Source organism: Dasypus novemcinctus, chromosome 3, assembly GCF_030445035.2.
Source record: "Dasypus novemcinctus isolate mDasNov1 chromosome 3, mDasNov1.1.hap2, whole genome shotgun sequence".
Classification (NCBI taxonomy): Eukaryota; Metazoa; Chordata; class Mammalia; order Cingulata; family Dasypodidae; genus Dasypus; species Dasypus novemcinctus.
This window is the reverse complement of record NC_080675.1, coordinates 147,418,567-147,439,067: the sequence shown is the minus strand read 5'-3', so window position 1 is coordinate 147,439,067 and position 20,501 is coordinate 147,418,567. Positions and strand designations below refer to the sequence as shown.

At 39.5% G+C, this 20,501-nt stretch overlaps 1 protein-coding gene across 1 annotated transcript; it reads right to left on the bottom strand.

Moving 5' to 3' along the window:
• Positions 1 to 6,953: 6,953 nt before the first annotated feature.
• Positions 6,954 to 11,324, bottom strand: TMEM202 (transmembrane protein 202). The gene is made up of 5 exons (XM_058288455.1): positions 11,230 to 11,324; positions 10,630 to 10,882; positions 9,875 to 10,021; positions 9,338 to 9,469; positions 6,954 to 8,440 (listed from the first exon to the last, which is right to left on the bottom strand). Exons 1-5 carry the CDS (start codon positions 11,305 to 11,307, stop codon positions 7,980 to 7,982), a joined length of 1,071 nt encoding a protein of 356 aa, XP_058144438.1. The 5' UTR covers positions 11,308 to 11,324; the 3' UTR covers positions 6,954 to 7,979.
• Positions 11,325 to 20,501: the final 9,177 nt, after the last annotated feature.

Here is a 20,501-nt window from a genome sequence, read left to right as displayed (position 1 = left end):
TCTTCTGACTGCTGAAATCATTATTTCATTTAAGGCCTTCAGCAGATTGGATGAGACTTCTCTAGTTGTTGAAGGCAATCTCTTCAGTTGGTTGTAAATGTAATCAGCCATAGATGTAATCAACTTACTGATTATTTAAATCCACAGAATATCCTCACAGTAACAATCAAGGCTGTGCTTGTTTGACCAGACAACTGGACACTATAGCCTGGTCAAGTTGACACATGAACTTAACCATTACACCAGTTCTTAAAAACAATTTTTTTAAAAAGTGGGATCACCTACATTTTTATGAGAAACCCAAATAAAAAAAGAAGGCAAGCTACTTGCCGAAAGTAGCCTTGGATGTTGAGGAGTGCATTAAGTTATTCTGACTTGCCTACTAAAATAACCTGGGGGAGGTATGGGACAATAGAAATAATTTCTCTATTATTTATCATTTAGAGCCATGAAAAGTTAGAACTAAGGAATCATAGAGTCTAGCTGGTCAATGAAGGACTAATAATAGGATCAAAAATTAAATCTTTGGCAAAAGTCAGCCCAACTAGTTAGGAGAGAGATGAGAGCGTGGCGTTTTGGAGCTCCAGAAAAACATGTTCCTAAACTTAATCCATTCCTGTGGATGTGAGTCCATTGTAAGAAAGACCTTTTGATGCGATTACTTCAGTTATGTTGCGGTCAACTCTATCAGGATGAGTCTTTTTTTTTTCTTTTAAAGATTTATTTTTCGTTTATTTATACCCCCTCCCCCCGTTGTTTGGTCTCGCTGTCTGCTCTCTGTGTCCATTCGTTGTGTGCTTGTCTTTTTAGGAGGGACCAGGAACTGAACCCAGGAACTTCCATGTGGAAGGGAAGTGCCCAGTGACCTGAGCCACCTGTGTCTCTCATGTGTTTCCTCTTTGTGCCTCTTTGTTGTGCCATCTCATTGCATCATCTTGTTGCATCAGCTTGCTATGCCAGCCCTTCACATCAGCTTGCTGTTTTGCTTGTCTTCTTTAGGAGGCACAGAAACTGAACTCAGGACCTCCCATGTGGTAGGTGGGCATTCAACTGCTTGAGCCACACCTTTTCTCAGGATGAGTCTTATTCTTATTACTGGATTCCTTTATAGGCTGAATGAAATTCAGGCAGGTAGAAAGACACAGAGGGAACAGCCAGAAGATGAAAGACCATTGTAGCATTTTGATAATATTGATGAATTCCAAAAAGAAATATTGGATTATGTTTGTAAACTGGTCTTTTCCTCTGGGCATACTAGAGTGTATTGGATTCAGAGGTTTTACTTTTACTTGACTAAATAACGATTAAGGCTTTGATTTGGCATTGTGTCCCTGCCCCTTGGGTGGGTGGGGATTCATAGAGAAACTGCACTGTAGAGAAGGGAGTTTGACGTTTTTGAGCTGGATCCCAGGAAGTAAGCCCCCAGAGGAGCAGAGCAGCTGAGCCCAGAGAATTGAACCCCCGGGGAGAGAGACAGAGCCAGTTGTCTGATAGTCTACAGCTGGCCTTCTGGAGAGAAGCAAAGCCTAGAAGGCCTCATAGTCTACAGCTGCCCTTGCAGGCTTTGGCAGCCATCTTGCTCCAACACATGGCAAAAGACTTTGGTGAGGGAAGTAACTTATGCTTTATGGCCTGATAACTTTGTTTCTTTTTTTTTTTTTTTAAGATTTATTTTTATTTTATTTACCGCGCCCACCCCCCCTTGCAGCTTGCTTCCTGTCTGCTCTCTGTGTTCACCCACTGCACGTTCTTCTGTGTCTGCTTATTTCCCTTTGTTGCATCATCTTGCTGCTCCAGCTCTCCATGGGCATGGGCCATCAGTTCTCTGCTGGCGCGGGCTGTCAACTCTCCATGGGCGTGGGCCAGCTTGCCTTCACAAGGAGGCCCTGGGACATGAACCCAGGGTCTCCCATGTGGTAGATGGGAGCCCAATCAATTGAGTCACAGCCACTTCCCACTGTAAGCTTCTAACCCAAATAAATGCCCTTTGTAAAAAACAACCGATTTCTGGTATTTTGCATCAGCACCCCTTTGGCTGACTAATACAACAGTGGAACCCAGAAGAGAAGGCAAAGCCGAGAGAGATCACCATGAGCACTGCCTGTGACAGAGGAACCAAGAAGAACCACAGATTGCTGGCAGTCAGCCCCAGAATGGCAGTTGTATGGATAAATGCATTGCTTGATGATGCCTTGATTTGGACTTCTCCTAGCCTCAAAACTATGAGTCTTGAAACTCCCATTGTTGAGCTAACCCATTGCATGGTATTTTCTTGAGCAGCCCTGAAAACTAAAACAGATTTTTATACCAGGATAGTGGGGTGCTGCTATTGCAAACAATAAAGAATGTGGAAATGACTTTGGAATTGGGTAATAGGTAAAAACAAAGAATTGTGAATTGCTAGTTAGAAAAAGCTTAGAATGCTTTGAAGAGACCGTTGGTAGAAATATAATGCTAAAGGTACTTCTGATGAGGCCTTAGAAGAAAATGATGAATGTGTTTTTGGAACCTGAAAGAAAGGTGATCCTTGTTTTAAAGTGGCAGAGAACTTCATGAAATTGATTAGTGATGTTGCATGGAAGGCTAAACTTGAAAGTGAAAAACTTACTTAATGAAACAGATTTCTGAGCTCAGTGTGAAAAGTGCAGCCTGGTTTCTCCTTGCAATTTATAATAAAATGCAACAGGAAAGGGATAAGCTGAGAAATGAACTCTTAAGCACAAAGAAACTGGAAAAGTAAAAAGAAACAAAAATAAGATATGACATGAAAACCAAAGTTGGAGACTTCAACATGCCACTCACATCATTAGACAGAACTAGATGGTAGATTAACAAGGAAACAGAGAACTTGAGCAATATGATAAATGAGCTAGACCTAACAAACATATACAGAGCATTGCTTCACAAATCAAAGGATTATACATTCTTACACATTCTTCTCAAGTGCTCATGGAGCTTTCTCCAGGATAGACCATATGTTAGGTAAGAAGGCAGGTCTCAATAAATATAAAAAGATTGAAATTATACAAATCACTGTCTCAGACCATAATGGAATGGAGCTGGAAATCAGTAGTAGATTGGAAAGAGGTAAAATCACAAATGTGTGGAGGCTGAACAACACACTCCTAAATAATCAGTGGGTCAAAGAAGAAATTGTACGTGAAATTAGCAAAGATATTGAGATGAATGAAAACAACACAACTTATCAAAACTTATTGGATACACTGAAGGCAATACTGAGAGGGAAATTTATAGCCCTAAGTGCCTAAATTAAAAAAGAAGGAAAAGTTAAAATCAAAGATCTAACTGAACAATTGGAGAAACAAGAACAGCAAACCCTTACCAAAGCAAGCAGAAGGAAAGAAAAAGATTAGAATAGAAATAATGAAACTGAGAACCAAAAATCAACAAAACCAAAAACTGGTTCTTTGAGAAGATCAATGAAATTGACAAACTCCTAGCTAGACTAACAAAGGAAAAAGAGAAAATGCAAATAATAAAGACAGAAATGAAAAGGAAGTTGTGACTGACCCCACAGAAATAAAAAGGATCAAAGAGGATATTATGAGAGACTGCATGCCAACAAACTAGATAACCTAGATGAAATGGACGAATTCCTAGAAATGTGCAAACAACTTACACTGATGCTACAAGAAATACAAGAACTTAACATACTAATCACATTTAAAGAGATTGACTCAGTCATCAAAAATCTCCCAAGAAAAATCCAGGACCAGATGGCTTCACAGGTGAAGACTACCAAGAATTTTGAGAAGAATTAACACCAATTCCCCAATCCTGTTTAAACTCTTCCAAAAAATTGAAGAGGAGGGAAAGTTACCCAACATATTTTATGAAACCAACATCACCCTAACACCAAAGCCAAATAAAGACACTACAAGAAAAGAAAATTACAGACCAATCACTCTAATTAACATGGGTGTGAAAATTCACAAAAAAATACTTGCAAATAGAATCCAACAGCATATCAAAAGACTTATACACCACGACCAAGTAGGATTTATTCCTGGTATGCAAGGGTGGTTCAACATAAGAAAATCAATGAATGTAATACACCACATTAACAAACTGAAGGAAAAAAACCCATGTGATAATCTTGATAGATGCAGAAAAGGCATTTGACAAAATCCATCATCCTTTTGTAATGAAATCACTTCGAAAGGTAGGAATGGAAGGAAAATTCCTCAATATTATAAAGAGCGTATATGAAAAACCCACAGCCACCATCATACTCCACGGGGAGAGATTGAAAACTTTCCCTCTAAGATCAGGAACAATACAAGAATGCCCACTGTCACCATTACCATTTAACATTGTGCTAGAAATTCTAGCTAGAGCAATTATACAATACAATAAAAGAAAATGTACCCAAATAAGAAAAGAGGAAGTAAAACTCTCATTATTCACAGATGACTTGATCCTATATTTAGAAAATTCTGAAATGTCTACAACGAAGCTACTTGAACTAATAAATGCGTTCAGCATAGTGGCAGGATATAAGATCAATACCCCAAAAATCAGTAATGTTTCTGTACACTAGTACTGAACAATCCGAGGAGGAAATCAGGGGGGAAATTCTATTTACAATAGCAACAAAAAGAATAAATACCTAGGAATTAATTTAACCAAAGAAGTACACAACCTATATGCAGAAAACTAAAAAACAATGCTAAAAATCAATGAAGGGAAGCAGATGTGGCTCAACCAGTTGGGAGCCTGCCTACCATATGGGAGGTCCCAGGTTTGGGTCCCGGTGCCTCCTAAAAGAAGACAAGCAGATGCTGCCCTGCCACAATGAGCTAGATGCCATCAGCCCCACTGCAAGAAAATGAGCTAGATAGATACTGCCCCCACTGCAAAAAAATGCATTAGATGCATCAAATGCTGCAGCCCGTGGGGAGAGGATGTGGCTCATGCTGTTGGGCACTTGCCTCTCATGTAGAAGGTCCCAGGTTCAGTTCCCAGTGCCTCCTGGAGCAGACGAGGAAACAATGAACAGATAGACAGGAGAAGCATCTAGGCGGGGGGGGGGGGGTGTCTGGGGGAATAAATAAATTAAAAAAAGAAATCGATGAAGACCTAAACAAATGGAAAGACATTCCATATTCATGGATTGGAAGACTAAATATCGTGAAGATGTCAGTCATACTCAAATTGATATAGATTGAACTCAGTATCAATTAAAATCCCAACAGCCTACTTTACAGAAATAGAAAAGGCAATTATCAAAGTTGTTTGGAAGGGAAGGTGCACTCAAATAGCCAAAGCATTCTAAAAAAGAAGAGTGATATGGAAGGAATTTCACTGCCTGACCTTGAAACATTACAAAGCTCTAGGGGTTAAAATAACATGGTTGGGAAACGGACTTTGGCCCAGTGGTTAGGGCATCCGTCTACCATATGGGAGGTCTGCGGTTCAAACCCCGGGCCTCCTTGACCCGTGTGGAGCTGGCCATGCGCAGTGCTGATGCACGCAAAGGAGTGCCGAGCCACGCAAGGGTGTCCCCCGCGTGGGGGAGCCCCCACACGCAAGGAGTGCGCCCGTGAGGAGAGCCGCCCAGCGTGAAAAGAAAGAGCAGCCTGCCCAGGAATGGCGCCGCCCACACTTCCCGTGCCGCTGACGACAACCGAAGCGGACAAAGAAACAAAAGCAGACAAAGAAACAAGACGCAACAAATAGACACCAAGAACAGACAACCAGGGGAGGGGGGGAAATTAAATAAATAAATAAATCTTTAAAAAAAAAATAAAAAAAATAAAATAAAATAACATGGTTTTGGCATAACGATAAACATATCAATCAGTGTAATAGAATTGAGAGTCCAGAATAAGCCTTTACCTCTGGGGCCAACTGCTTTTCAATACTACCAAAGCCATATTATCAGGACAAAAGAGTCATTTGCAACAAATGGTGCTGGGAAAACTGGATATCTATAAGCAAAAGAAAGAAGGAGGACCCCTATCTCATTTCCTATACAAGAATCTACTCCAAATGGATCAAAGACATAAATATAAAAGGCAGGACCATAAAACTACCAGAAGAAAATGTAGGGAACCATTTTAAAGATCTTGTGGTAGGTGGTGGTTTCTTGGGCCTTACAACCAAAGCACAAGCAACCAAAGAAAAATAAATGGGACCTCCTCAAAATTAAAAACTTTTGCACCTTGAAAAGAAGCTGAATATAGGTTTGCCACATGACCTGTCATTACCATTACCAAGTATATACTCAGAACTGAGAGCAGTGACACAAACACCTGCACATCGACATTCATAGCTGCGTTATTCACGTTTGCCAAAAGATGGAAACATCCCAGGTGTCCATCAACCAATGAATGGATAAACAAACTGTAGTGTGTACTCAGGGTGCAATATTATGAAGCTGAAGAAGAAACAAATTCATAAAGCATATGACAACATGGATGAAACTGGAGGACATTATATGTTGAGTTAAGCAAGCCAGGCACAAAAAGACAAATACTGTATGATTGCATTACAATGAACTAAATATACTGTGTAATCTCAAGGAGTTAATAACTTGAATATGAGTCACCAGAAAATAGAATGAGGTTAGAGAATGGAATCCTGAGGGTTAAATTGTGCAGAATTGGTAAAAATGATGTGTTAATCTTTGGAAATGAATAGAAAAGATGAAAGCACATCATAATATTTGTGACTAGCAGTGCTACTATATGGGTCTGATGTATTTTAAAGGGAAAGTCTAAGGTCATGTATATTACTAAAAGGAAAGCTAAAAAATGTAACATGGGAATGTATAACATAGTAATACTGCATGGGAAATATGAATATGGGTAAAATTGCATATATAAGAACGTTTTTCTTTGAATTAACATATGTTAATACTACAAGATGTTAACATCAGACCAGAAAACCCCATTATACTAAGTGAAAGAAACCAGACACAAAGTACTATGTATTATATGATTCCATTTATATAAAATGTAAATACAAATCAATTATAAAGATAAAATTAGATTAGTGGTTATGTAGGGCTGGGGATGAATAGAGGGTTTGAGAGGTGACTGCTAAGGGGTGTGGAGTTTTCCTTTTTAGAGTAATGAAATTGTCCTATAGCCAGCATTTTCAAGTCATGGCACACAACACTAACAATTTCAGGAAACTTGTTTTAATGAGTTTTTCTTCCATTTCTTTGTGATTCTTAACCTCTTCAGTGAATGAGGCATGATCTGAGGAGAGTTCACCAGGGTCATTCTACTGCTCTCTCAGAATTACTGCAGATACTCCCACCACACTCATATAGACCCATAAACTATCTTCAACTCTGAAGGAAAACCTCTCTTTGCCAGGCCTTTTTCAAAATTATTATTTAATATCCTTGTCCTCTATGCCCTTTTACTGAAGATTAATTTTTTTGTCTTATCATTTTTCTCAGCTGGCCTCTTGGTTTTCTTTCTTGCCTTTCCCTACTTTACTCCCTACTTCACTAAATGCTTGTTATTCCCACACTATCACGCGGTTTTTCACGCACCTTGCTCACACCGTTCCCCTGCTTGCACTGCCCTTCTCATCTATGATAGTGATGACAAACACTGGCCAATAGACCCCAGGTGGCCTGCCTTCCTGTCAACTTTACAAATGTGCCCAGAGGGTAACATTTTAGCAGTTAAAAACCAGTGTCCAGTTTCCTATTGAAAATTTTTTCCAATCCAGAAAAGTGGTTAATCTAAGTTGTTTTTCACAGTAGAACAGTAATTTATAAATCTGTTTTCCTTTTCAAAAAATATTTGTGTCACTCATTTTAATTTTTCCTAACCTGGCACATAGACATCCCTTCCTCCAGTCACCCTGCATGAGCTTCTCCCTCTAATACCATCCTGTGAATTTCTCTACCCTTGCCCTTGCTACATTTTATTTTAATCTTTATTACGATTTGCACTTACAACTTACTGTGCCTGTTCCTACCACAAGACTGAAGGTCTTCAGTCATTTTCATTATCCTCAAGCCTATTGCCCAACCCATCACTTGTCACATTCCCCATCGTTGTCTCTGTCTCAATCCTTGGCACTGTCTCCTCCCCTTTCTCTGGCTTAGTTTGGGTCATTGACTCAGCCTGGGTCTCTGGTTTGGCTTGAGTCCCTAATAATGTTTGAGTCTCTGACCTTCCCTGAGGTTCTGGCTCTGTCTTCGTCTCTGACTCTGTCTGGGTTCCTGCCTTTGTCTCGATCCTTGATTCAGACTGGCTCTCTGGTTGTGCCACTCTCATTAACTGCCTTTCTTGTACCTGATTCATCCGTGGATAAGTATCTACATTTGTCTCATTTAAACCTAATTCCATTGGGAACCTATTTCCTATCCTAGTCCTTGTGATAGGGATCACAAGGAGATTTTGACCTTGAGAAGGATTCCGAGAACTTATGTGATTGAGTCCAGAGATGAACCCTAGAAAAAGAGAAAAGGTCAGGGTCAGTATTTTGGATTAGTAAAAGGTAAAAATCTCAAGGCAGTAAACACTCCTCAATAGTAGGGATGGTAAAGGAGTTTGATTAACAAGCTATTTCTGAATTTCTTATTCTTTATCTTTAGGGGTCTGGGGTTCAAAACAACATTGACATCAGCCTTTCTGAAGTACAGTGATTCCCAGGGAGTGTGCAGGCCAATTCATTTGAGTATGGGAAGAAAATGGTAGAGTTTCTTTTTATATTCTTAGCTCATCATGTTTTAAATGTCTATTTTTTAGTGTATTTTCCAATATAATAATACCTTAGTGGTGTAGTATGTGTACATATTTTATAAAGAAATGTATCTTATTTTGGATTTCATGCTTAAAAGTGTTCTACTAAAAGGATATGTGATGAAAAGTTTTGGAGACAGTGGTGGTAGTTAATTAATAAAGTATGTGACTAAGAAGGATTAAAGAAGTATTATACAAGCAAAACTCCTCCCCTTTTGCTCTGCCTTCTGTTGGTAATATTACAGAGGTACATATGTCAGACTTTTATTTTGGAGATTGATTTGGGAGTTTAGACAAACTTTTCTCATAAAACCGGAGAGGCTCTTAGATATAGAAAAAGGAGAGGAGAATTTAAGAAATGTTTTCTGGAAGGACAGAACTGTGAATGGCTTGGTTATGTCTTTGCCTTCCTCCTCTACTTTTTGAATCTTGATCTTGTCTGGGCACAGTCAGGTATCTTATAGAAAAAAAATATTTTAGAAGAGTAGGATTGTGGAAATGATTATTTATAAAATTGTGAGATTGTCGCCAAACTGTGAGATTCTAATATACCAAACAAACAACCTTTTCTGTGCTTTCACTGTTTAAAAGGAGCATTGACTCACCAGCTATCATGTAGAAAATACTGCCCCACCAATTGAGGCGGTAGGCGAGTAAGAAACGGGGCTCCATGACGTTCCTACTATACGATTTCACTTGCATCAGGAACAAAAGAAGGCAAAGGAGTAGGCAAGTCCCTGAGATTAGAATGAAGGATATCACTACCCACCATAACCCTTCTTCTGCCACCCGCCTCCATCCTCCTCCCTCTATGCATAAGACAGGACAGGTAGCTAGCTAGCTGTATAGTGATATAGCTGTATAGGGTACCAGAAATCCACCATTGGTCCATCCAGCACTATCTCATCAGTTAGCAACACTTGGAGAGTGTTTCCATTAGGTTTAAGAGTCTTTTCAGAGTCAAGTCTTTAAGATGCAACATCCCAGTGGGGAGTGAAAGTTTATTAACAGCTCTCCTCTCTTTGGGAAGAGACAGGGGTCTAATGGTAGAAGTATACAAGTGGGCTGGGAACTTTATGAAAGAAAGTGAAATGGCCCAGGAAGGGGAATGAATAGATTTTTCCAACATCATCATGTTGTACCTGAGATGAAACAGAAGATGGATATGCCGAGATCTATGTAGCTTTTGTCCCCTGGCCATTTGACGAGAGAGATGGTGAGCCAGATAGCAATAATGAAGACGGTGAGGGCAGACATGAGGAAGAAGGCCCTGGAAAGTTGGAGGTAATCTGCCAGGGGAAGGAGAAAAGGAGAGGCTTGGCTGGAGCAGAGGTAACCTGCCCTAAAGAAGGCTAGGCCACGACTGGGGAAGGAAGTGAAGGACAAAAGAGGATGGAATTAGGGCTTGTCTTACAAGCAATGGAGTCTGAGTAAGTAGCCTCCCAGTGGGTGGCTTCACAGGCACCAGTAAGGACCCTGTTCCCATCTCTTCATTGGCATATGGAATTCCTTTAACAAGGAAAGAATTTATTCCACAATGAGAGAACAGTTGAAATTATAACTATAGCCTTGAGAGGTAACTCTCGTGCTATGATGTAAATCACTAATATTTCATTTTCTGTGGGAAGTTATGAATGCAAAGATAAACAATAGCACGAGGTCACTAGGCATTTGCATCTGATGATTAAGGGGCTGTGGCTTTTAAGTCATTGGGGAAGTCTGGTCAAGACAAACTTTGGCAAATTTACCTTGTTTTGGAGAGCTGTCTTTACATGCTTGTGACTCAGGGGAGGAAAGAATGGGTAAAGCTAAGAGAAGAAGGAACGTGAGTGGTGAGATTTGGGGAATCCGGGCAGATCTTCCAAAAGAGGGGCTCTAGGATTTGGAAAGCACTCACAGGGAGGTTTTGGTGTGTGGCTCCAGCAGAACTCTTGGTCGCACAGTGTCCAGAGCCCCGCTGAAAGCTTCCTCTTGTCTGTCAACACCAAGAACTCCACCCAGTTCAAAGGGGACAGACAGAGCATCAGGACAAAGATGAAGCCAAAGAGGTAGGCGCAAGCTAGGCGAATGTAGCATCGGGTCTGATCCAGGAGCTGTCGCTGGTAGGGTGGCATAGTATAGATCCGGAACATGCGGTAGGGAAGAATCGGCTGTGGTGGGGAAGGGAGGAGAACATCACGAAAGGAATCTCATCTCAGGCATCATCATCTTCCTTCATAGAAAAGACAGATCCTGAAGACTGTGCTGGAGGGAACCCTCCTCCCTCCAAACTTCGGGGTCTTTTTCTCCTTTGGCTCCTGAGCCTCCTACAGGTTTTAATTTTTTAATATTAATATCTTTTTAAATTTCTCTTTTCACTTGTCCTCCCCCAGCTTTAAAAAAAGAAAAAGGGAGTAATTTCTGCCTTTCCCACCTTTACAGTTCCCCCATGTCATACACACGTTGCTTCCCCAAAAAAGGATGCCACCAGTACCCAGCCCACAAAAGGCTTCCTCACCCTATATGTTGGGTCGCCCAGTATGCTGGCATTGTAAGAACTGTGGAAGGTCATGACATTTCCTTCCCTCCTTTCCATCCTAGCTCCTTGCTCACTGCCCTTCTCAACTGTCATGGAACCGCAACTGCTTTGCCTTTACACTCTTTCCTGCCCCTCCCCCACCCCAGTGGACAGAAGCAACAATAGCACATATAACATGGGGCAGTTCCTCTGTCTTATTTGCTAGATCCGTTCAAATCTCTTACTCCAAATCAGGTCTCTGCTGAGCTCCAGACCCCTACCTGCCAAATATCTATATCCAGATTTCTTACAATACATCACACCCAAGTTGTCTTTTAGAAATGTACTCTTCTTCTTTCCCTCATTCTGCATCCCATTTCCTGTGTCCTTTTCTTATCTTCCATCAGTCACACTGTGTCCTACCAATACTACTCCTTGTTCTCAAACCCATCCTTTATTTTTGTTCCTCCTCCCTTTCAGTATGTCTTTATCCTTTCTGTCCTAGACTATTGCAATAGCCTTTTAACTGGTTTCCTTGCTACCAGGCTTGTTTTCCTTCAGTTTATTCTCCACAAAATTACCAAGATTAGCTCCTGCAAACTTCAGATGTGATTATGTCTCTCCCCTGCTTAAAATACTCTAATTGCTCCCCATTGCCGTGAGGCACAGTCCTACCTTGTTAGCATGAATTGGTAAGGCCTCACATGATCTTATTGCTATTCAAATGAATATAGCCCCATTCATTCATTCATTCAATACCTACTTTATGCCAGGTAGGTACGGAGGGTACAGAAATGTGCTGGATAACTTCCATGTGTCCCTCAAGATTCACTCTCCACCCTTGTTCCAGGAGTCTGACTGATAAGGACCACATTAATGACCTTCCTTGCCATCCAGCTTCTGGCTGGGTTTAGCCAGTGGCAGTCAGTGGCAGTTCAGGGAAGAGTGAGATCATTGTGTTTATTAATTGATTCTATACTTAACAGATTACTTTGAGTTTTATTTTATTTTTTGAAGATTTATTTTATTTATTTCTCTCCCCGTCCCCCTCCCCCCATTGTCTGCTCTCTGTGTCCATACACTGTGTGTTCTTCTGAGTCTGCTTGTGTTGTCAGGCGGCACCAGAAAACTGCGCCTCTTTTTTGTTGTATCATCTTGCTGTATCAACTCTCCATGAGTGTGATGCCACTCCTGGGTGGGCTGTGCTTTTTTCACGTGGGTGCTTTTTTTACATGGGGTGGCTCTACTTGCAGGGTGCACTCCTTGCGCATGGGGCACCCCTACACGGGGGTGCCCCTGCGTGGCACAGCACTCCATGTGCGCGGCAGCACTGTGTGTGGGCCAGCTTGCCACACTGGTCAGGAGGCCCTGGGTATCGAACCCTGGACCCTCCATATGGTAGGTGGATGCTCTAACAGTTGAGCCACGTCTGCTTCGCTACTTTGAGTTTTATATGTCCCTTTGCCTAAGGCTAGAGCTCCTGACAGGCAACTCTCTCCACAGAGGTAACTTTTCTATTCTGATAACATTCTCTTCACTTAAATGATCAGGATTAAGGGTGGAAAAGACTCTCTCCACTGATGGTTTCCCCAAATCCTTTTCAGTTCAATAGAGACTTTATAAATAGTCCCTTAACTCTCCCAGATTAACCAGTTTGAGCAAGCCACCTGTTTCCTGCTGAACATGGTCCTTATTGTCATGGGTAGAACATAAAGCCTAGTTAGTGACATCTAGGTTCATTCTCTTCCTCCTTCTCACCCTGTGCTCCAAAAAAAAAGTTATTCTTGCAATTTATTAGACCCGGTATGTTCCTTCCTTTGCACCTGACGTTCACACTGTATTCATCAGACATTATACCTCATCTTTGTCTGAGTTAACATTATTTAAGACTCACCTCCTTCAGGAATCTTCCTCTGAATCCAACCCTCAATCCCATTCTTTGTGCTCATACAGCATTTTGTGCTTACCCCTTTCATTACCATTATTGCATAGTTTTATAATATCTATGTCTGTATCTCTCTCTGGTCTATGAATGCCTCAATAGCATTCTCTGACCTAATCAATCTTCATTTCTTAGAATTTAACTCTTAAGTCCCGCCTGTATTAGTCAGGGTTCTCTAGAGAAACAGAATCAACAAGAGATATCTGTCAATAGTTAGAGATTCTATAAGAGTCTCTCACGCAGCCATGGGCATACACAAGTCCAGGTTCCACAGGCAGGGCACAACCAGGGGCTGCAATGAAAGTCCATTGAAGTTTCTTGACGAGTTCTGGGAGATGCTGGCTGTCCAAAGACGAGTTAGGAAATTCTCTCTCAATGCTGGAATCACTTCCCCTTTTAAGGGATTCAGTTGATTGGGTTAAGCATCGCTCATTGTTGATGGTAATCTTCCTGATTGATGTAATTATAACCAGCTATCTATGATTTACCACTGCAGTAAAGTCAATGGTGACTAAAGTCCATAAATGCCCTTGTGTTACAGTTACCCCAGTGCTTGCTTGACCAAACAACTGGGCACAATTGCCTGGCCGAGTTGACACAGTAGCCTAAACATCAAACCTTCCTTCTCCAACCCATTTCTCAACTGGAATTAAAGCAATTAAACTAATTCTAAAACCAGCTAGACACTCAACCATCCTGTCTCCAAATTCATTTTCCAAAATATCTTTGGCCTTTTCATTCCTGGTTTTTCCCCACACTTTATTATCACTCTAGTTTTGCTCATCTGATTTCCTTTTACTTCTTTTAGTCCTTTTAGACTCATTTCCTAATGGATTCTCTATGTCAAATTCTATTTATTACCACTTCACTGATAGAAAACAATTAGATGGGCTTTCAATCAGATGAGATTTCAAACCATTTATCCCACTGATCCCTTGCTTCAGAGTTGATCCACTCAATGAAGGGAAAAGGAAGAAGCTTGACTGGGCAGAAAGATGGACCATTTCTGAGTAAGAGAATTACAAGTCTAAGTAAAGCTTGCCTAACATGTAAATGTAATTAGAGTGCGTAGTCACTGTTACTTGTGATTCCTGGTGGAATAATTAAGTAATTAAGGACACATAAAAATAATTAATGATGAGTTACTGTTTAATATGCTGCCATCCCTCAGGGATAATTTTTTTTTAAAGATACACAGGAACTGATCAACTTTAACAATGAAAGCTATTTAAGTATTTTCTAAGTTCTGTAAGAGATAGTGTATTTGTCAGGGGTCTCCAGTAGTCTGTAAGGCAGGTCAGCAGACAGGAAACTTAAAGGGGAGTTGATATTGCAATCTCAAGGCAAAATTTCTTTTTTTTTTTCCAGGAAACCTCAGTTTTTTGCTCTTAAGACCTTCAACTGATTGAATGAGGCCCACCCACATTAGCAAAGGTAAAATCAACTGACTGTAGATGTTAACCATATCTACAAAATGCCTTTATAACAATACCTAAATTAGCGTTTAATTAAATGATTAGATACGATACCCTAGCCAAGTTGACACATAATAATAATAAACATCATAGAAAGTAAGATGAAGATTTTTATTTTTTTATTTTTTTGCCTTCTGGGGCTCATAGTAAATACTGAAAATCTAATGTGTGACATCACATAATAAAATATTTATCCAAAACAAATTATGATGAAGGGAGAAATTAATTGTAAATGAGTGAATGAAGAAATCTTCTTGAAGGATGTAGGACTTCCAATTGAATCCTGAAAATGTGTAAGTCCTTAAGAAGAATTAGGGGAAAGATATTCCAGGAAGAAGGAATAACTTGAACTATTCAATCGGTCTGAAGTGGCAAGTGTAAATATTTGGGTAAGGTGTCTTGGAGGAAGGAAGTAAAACGTAATCAGTTAATATTATGAATGGTACTGGGGTGTGAAGTCTTAGAAGGGGCTCTCCTTGAAGAACTCTATACGTCATTTAAGTCCATATTGCCCAAAATGACAAGCTCAGTTTCACCAACATTGTTAAAAGTATAATTAGGTTTAAATACTATTGTAATTTTGACTACAAAAAAAGTGCAATTTTCCTAATTTTTGTTGAAAAATGCTGCATTATTAAAATCAGAGTGATTTGACTATAAAAAATGTAGATAAAATCTAGGGCAAAAGGGAAGGGAGAAGAGTGGCATTGTTTATAGTAAGTCCCTTATTTTTCACAGTGCAAGTAAGTTGATAATGTTTTATTTCTAAAGACAACTATTGGGCTAAACTCACCTTTTAAAAGAAAAAGAGTCCCAGATTGTAGCAAAAAAATAAACATAACCATAATCTCTCTACCAGAGAAATCTAAAAGTAACTCTGAAAGTAGACAGTGATATAAATACATACCAGGCAAAGAAAGCAGGGATCATGGTATTAAAATATAAACATGTTTGATTTAATGCAGAAATGAATTTGGACCTCTAGCTTATTCCATATACAAAACTTAACTGAAAAAAACATTAAAGACCTTAATGTAAGAAATAAAACTATAAAGCTCTGGCTTCCAAGATGGCATCAGAGTAGTTGGGCAGGGCCCAACTCTCTTACAAAAACAACTGAGGAAGGACAAAAAGCTGCCCAAGGGAGCTGCTTTTGGGATCTACAGACCAGGAGAGTGCTGGACATTGTCCTGGAGGGCAAGGGACAGAGAGATGAAGAAGGTGAAAAGAAAACCCATCCCTCCACCACCAGTGCGAACAGACTGGGTAAAACTACAGTGACCCTACAAGAAATAGAAGACGAAGATCAGATGGCTTCACAAGTAAATTCTACCAGTCATTCAAAGATGATCTAATACCAATCTTGCTCAAGCTCTTCCGAAAAACTGAACAGGAAGGAACACTACCAAACTTACCCTAATACTAAAACTGGATAAAGATACTATGAATAAAGAAAATTACTGACCAATTTCTCTAATGAATTTAGATGTAAAAATCCTTACCAAAATACTTACAAATTGAATCCAAAAGCACATTAAAAGAATTATACACCATGATCAAGTGAATTTTGTCCCAGATTGCAAGTGGTTCAACATAAGAAAATCAATTAGTGTAATAAACCACATTAATAAATTGAAGAAGAAAAAGCACATGATCATCGCAATGTATGCAGAAAAGGCATTTGACAAAATACAGCATTCTTTTTTGATGAAAAAAAAAAACACTTCAAAAGATAGGAATAGAGGGAAACAGACTTGGCCCAGTGGTTAGGGCGTCTGTCTATCACATGGGAGTTCAAACCTCAGGCCTCCTTGACCCGTGTGGAGCTGGCCCATGCACAAGGAGTGCCGTGCCACGCAGGGGTGTCCCCCATGTAGGGGAGCCCCATGTTCAAGGAGTGCACTCTGTAAGGAGAGCCGCCCAGCGTGAAAGAAAGTGCAGTCTGCCCAGGAATGGCGGCGCACACATGGAGAGCTGACACAACAAGATGACACAACAAAAAGAAACACAGATTCCTGGTTCCGGTGATAAGGATAGAAGCGGTCACAGAACAACACACAGTGAATGGACACAGAGAGCAGACAACTGGCGGGGGGGGGGGGGGGCGGGAGTGGGATGTGGAGAGAAAGAAAGAAATCTTAAAAAAAAAGATTTATTAAAAAAAAATTGGAAAGGAAATAAAAGCTTTGCTATTTCCAGATGAGATGATGCTATACCTAGAAAATCCCGAATCCACAACAAAGCTACTAGAACTAATAGACAAGTTCAGTAAAGTGTCAGGACACAAGATTAATGTGTAAAATCTGTAGCCTTTCTATACACCACAATGAGCAATCTGAGGTGGAAGTCAGAAAAAAATTCCATTTATAACAGTTGCTAAAAGAATCAAATATTTAGGAATAAATTTAACCAAGGACATAAAAGACTGGTATTCAAAAAACTACAAACCATTGCTAAAAGAAACCAAAGAAGACCTAAATAAATGGAAGGACACTCCATGCTCATGGCTTGGAAGACTACATATTGTTAAGATGTCAATTCTACCCAAACTGATTTCAGGTTCAATACATCCCAATAAAAATCACAATAGCATTTTTTTTGCAGGGATGAAAAAGCCAATTATCAAATTTATTTGGAAGGGTAAGAGGCCACAGATAACCAAAAGTGTCTTTAAAAAGAAGAATGAAGTTGGAGGACTCTCGCTTCCTTACTTTAAAGCATGTTATTTAGCTACAGTGGTAAAAACAGCACGGTACTGGCCTAAAGGTAGATTGACCAATGGAACCAAACTGAGAGTTTGGAAATATACACTCACATCTATAGTCAAGTGGTTTTCAACAAGACTGTCAAACCCACCCAGCTGGGGCAGAATAATCTATTCAACAAATGGTGCTGGGAGAATAGGATATCCATAACTAAAAGAAAGAAAGAGAACCCCTATCTTACACCTTATGCAAAAATGAACTCAGAATGGATCAAGGACCTAAATATAAAAACTAGAACCATAAAACTCCCAGAAGAAAATGTAGGGAAACAACTTCAAGATCTTGTGGAATGTGATGAATGGATAAACAAAATATGGTTTATACATACGATGGAATACTATTCAGCTGTTAAGAGGAAATGAACTTGGGATGCATATGACAACATGGATGAACCTTGAGGACATTATATTGAGTGAAATAAGCCAGACACAAAAGAAGAAATATTGTATGGTCTCACTAATATGAACTAACTATGATGAGTAAACTCATGGAGTTAAACCATAGATTATAGACTGCTAGGAGATAGAATGTGGATTGAGAAGGGAGAGCTGATGCTGAATATTTGAAAACATTCTCTCATGAACTATAACAAATATACAGTACTAATATAATACATGGTTTCAATTATAGGGCGGTTTGTGGGGAAAAATACACCAAATATAAGCTATGGACTATTAGAGAGCAGTAATATTATGATGATGTTCTTTCATCATCAGTTGTAACAAATGTGTCACAGCAATGTAAGGTGTTGTTTGTGGGACAATGTATGGGAATCTTGTGTGGTATGCATGATTGTTTTGTAAACTCACAATTTCTCAAGTATAAAGTTCTTAGAGGGAGACATAGAAATGATAGTTTCTTAAACATGGCAACAAACCTCAACAGCTAAAGAAAAAATAAATAAGATTTCATCACAATTTAAAATTTTTGCATGTCACAAGACCCTATGAAGAAAATGAAAAGACAACTTACACTATAAGAGGAAAATATTTCCAATCAAAATATCTGATAAAGTTCTAGGATCCAGAACATAAAAAGAACTCTGAACAACTTAACAAAAGGACAAACACTCAATTGAAAAGTGGGCAAAGGACTTGAAAAGATATTTCTCCAAAGAAGATACACAAATGGCCAATAAGCATGTGAAAAGACACTGAACATTATTAGTCTTTAGGGAAATGCAAATCAAAACCACTATGAGATATCACTTCATACCCACTAGAGTGGCTATAAAATTTTTTTAAGAAGACAGGCAACAAGTGTTGACAAGGATATAAAGCAATTGGATTTCTCATACATTGTTGGTGGGAATGTAGAATGGTACCACTGTTGTGGAAAACAGCTTGGCAGTTCCTGAAAAACTTAAATGTAGAGATTTCATGTGATCCAGCAATTCTACTCCTAAGTACCCAAGAAATAAAAAAAAAATATGTTCATCCACAAACTTGTACAACAACTTTCATAGAAGAATTATTCATAATTCATAACAGTCAAAAACTGGGAACAACCCAAAAGTCGGCCAATTGAATGGATGAAGAAAATGTGGTATAGCCATATGATAGAACATTATTCAACAATAAAAAGGAATGAAGTATTGATACATACTACAGAGTCAGTGACCCTTGAAATTATTATGCTAAGTGAAAGAAGCCAATCACAAAATAACGTAGTATATGATTCCACTTATATGAACAAGAAATTCCATAGAGACAGTGTATTAGTCAGCCAAAGGGGTGCTGATGCAAAATACCAGAAGCCTGCTGGCTTTTATAAAGGGTATTTATTTGGGGTAGGAGCTTACAGTTACCAAGCCATAAAGTATAAGTTACTTCCCTCACCAAAGTCTATTTCCATATGTTGGAGCAAGATGGCTGCAATGTCTGTGAGGGTTCAGGGTTCCTGGGTTCCTCTGGGCTCAGTTTCTCTGGTTTCTCCCACAAGGTCGCTGTAGACTAGGAGGCTCTCTAGGCTTTGCCTCTCTCCACAAGGTCAGCTGTAGACTATCAGGTGAATAGCTCTGTCTCTCTCCCCAGGGTTTCTGCCATGTCTAAGGAGCCATCTCTATTCCTCTGTGTTCTTCTCCTGGCTCAGGTCCTCTCTTCCTGGGGCTTTCTTCTCTTTCCTCTGCATGGTGACTTCCTGGGGCTTTAGCTTAAGACTTCAACATCAAACTCCAACATGAGAAACCCTCAACTCTGTCCTTTGCCACGCCTTTAATCTGTGAGTCCCCACCCACCAAGGAGCAGAGTCAATGCCTTAATGACGTGGCCCAATCAAAGCCCTAATCATAACTTAATCACATCCAGGTACAGACCAGATTACAAACATAATCCAATATCTATTTTTGGAATTCATAACCATATCAAACTGCTACAGAGAGAAAGTAGATTAGTGGAGCCAAGGAATGGATGAGGGGCAATTGGAAGTGAATGCTAACAGGTACAGGAGGTTTCTTTTGGACTTGATGTAAATTTTCCTGAATTAGATAATGGGATAGTGGCACAAGATTGTGAACACATTAAAAACCACTGACTTGTACACCTTAAAACGGTGAATTTCATATTATGTGAATTTTGTTTCATGAAAAAATATTACCAAAAAAGAAGAAATTGAGAAAAAAATGAAAAGTAATTCTTTAAATACCCTAGAGAATGACAAAATAAGAAGAAACTGGAGAGAAGTCTACTTTTGGAAAGTGAATTGCAAAGTTTGAGATTTGTGACTTTGTGACTTTTACTTTGAGATCACTCTCTAATCTTCATGTGGCTCAGGGAGCAGAGAGCCACAGCTTACTGGTTCAAAGTAGCAAAAGACAGATTTGAGACTGCCAGAGTAATCAGGAAGAGGGAAATCTAAAATAGAGAGAACAACAAAGGATGTGAACTTCAAAATCTACATATAAAATTTTACTAGTTCTTGGCTACTGGCTAAACTACACACAATGGGGGTGACTCCAGAAAGTGTTGTTGAAAGATGAAAGAACTGAGTGAAATTTTACTTGCTGTGTAATACAGAGGAGACAGAGTTTGGAGATGCAGTAGAGTCAAGTTAGTTGTCTTTTAGAACAAAATTATTCTTCAGAGAACATAA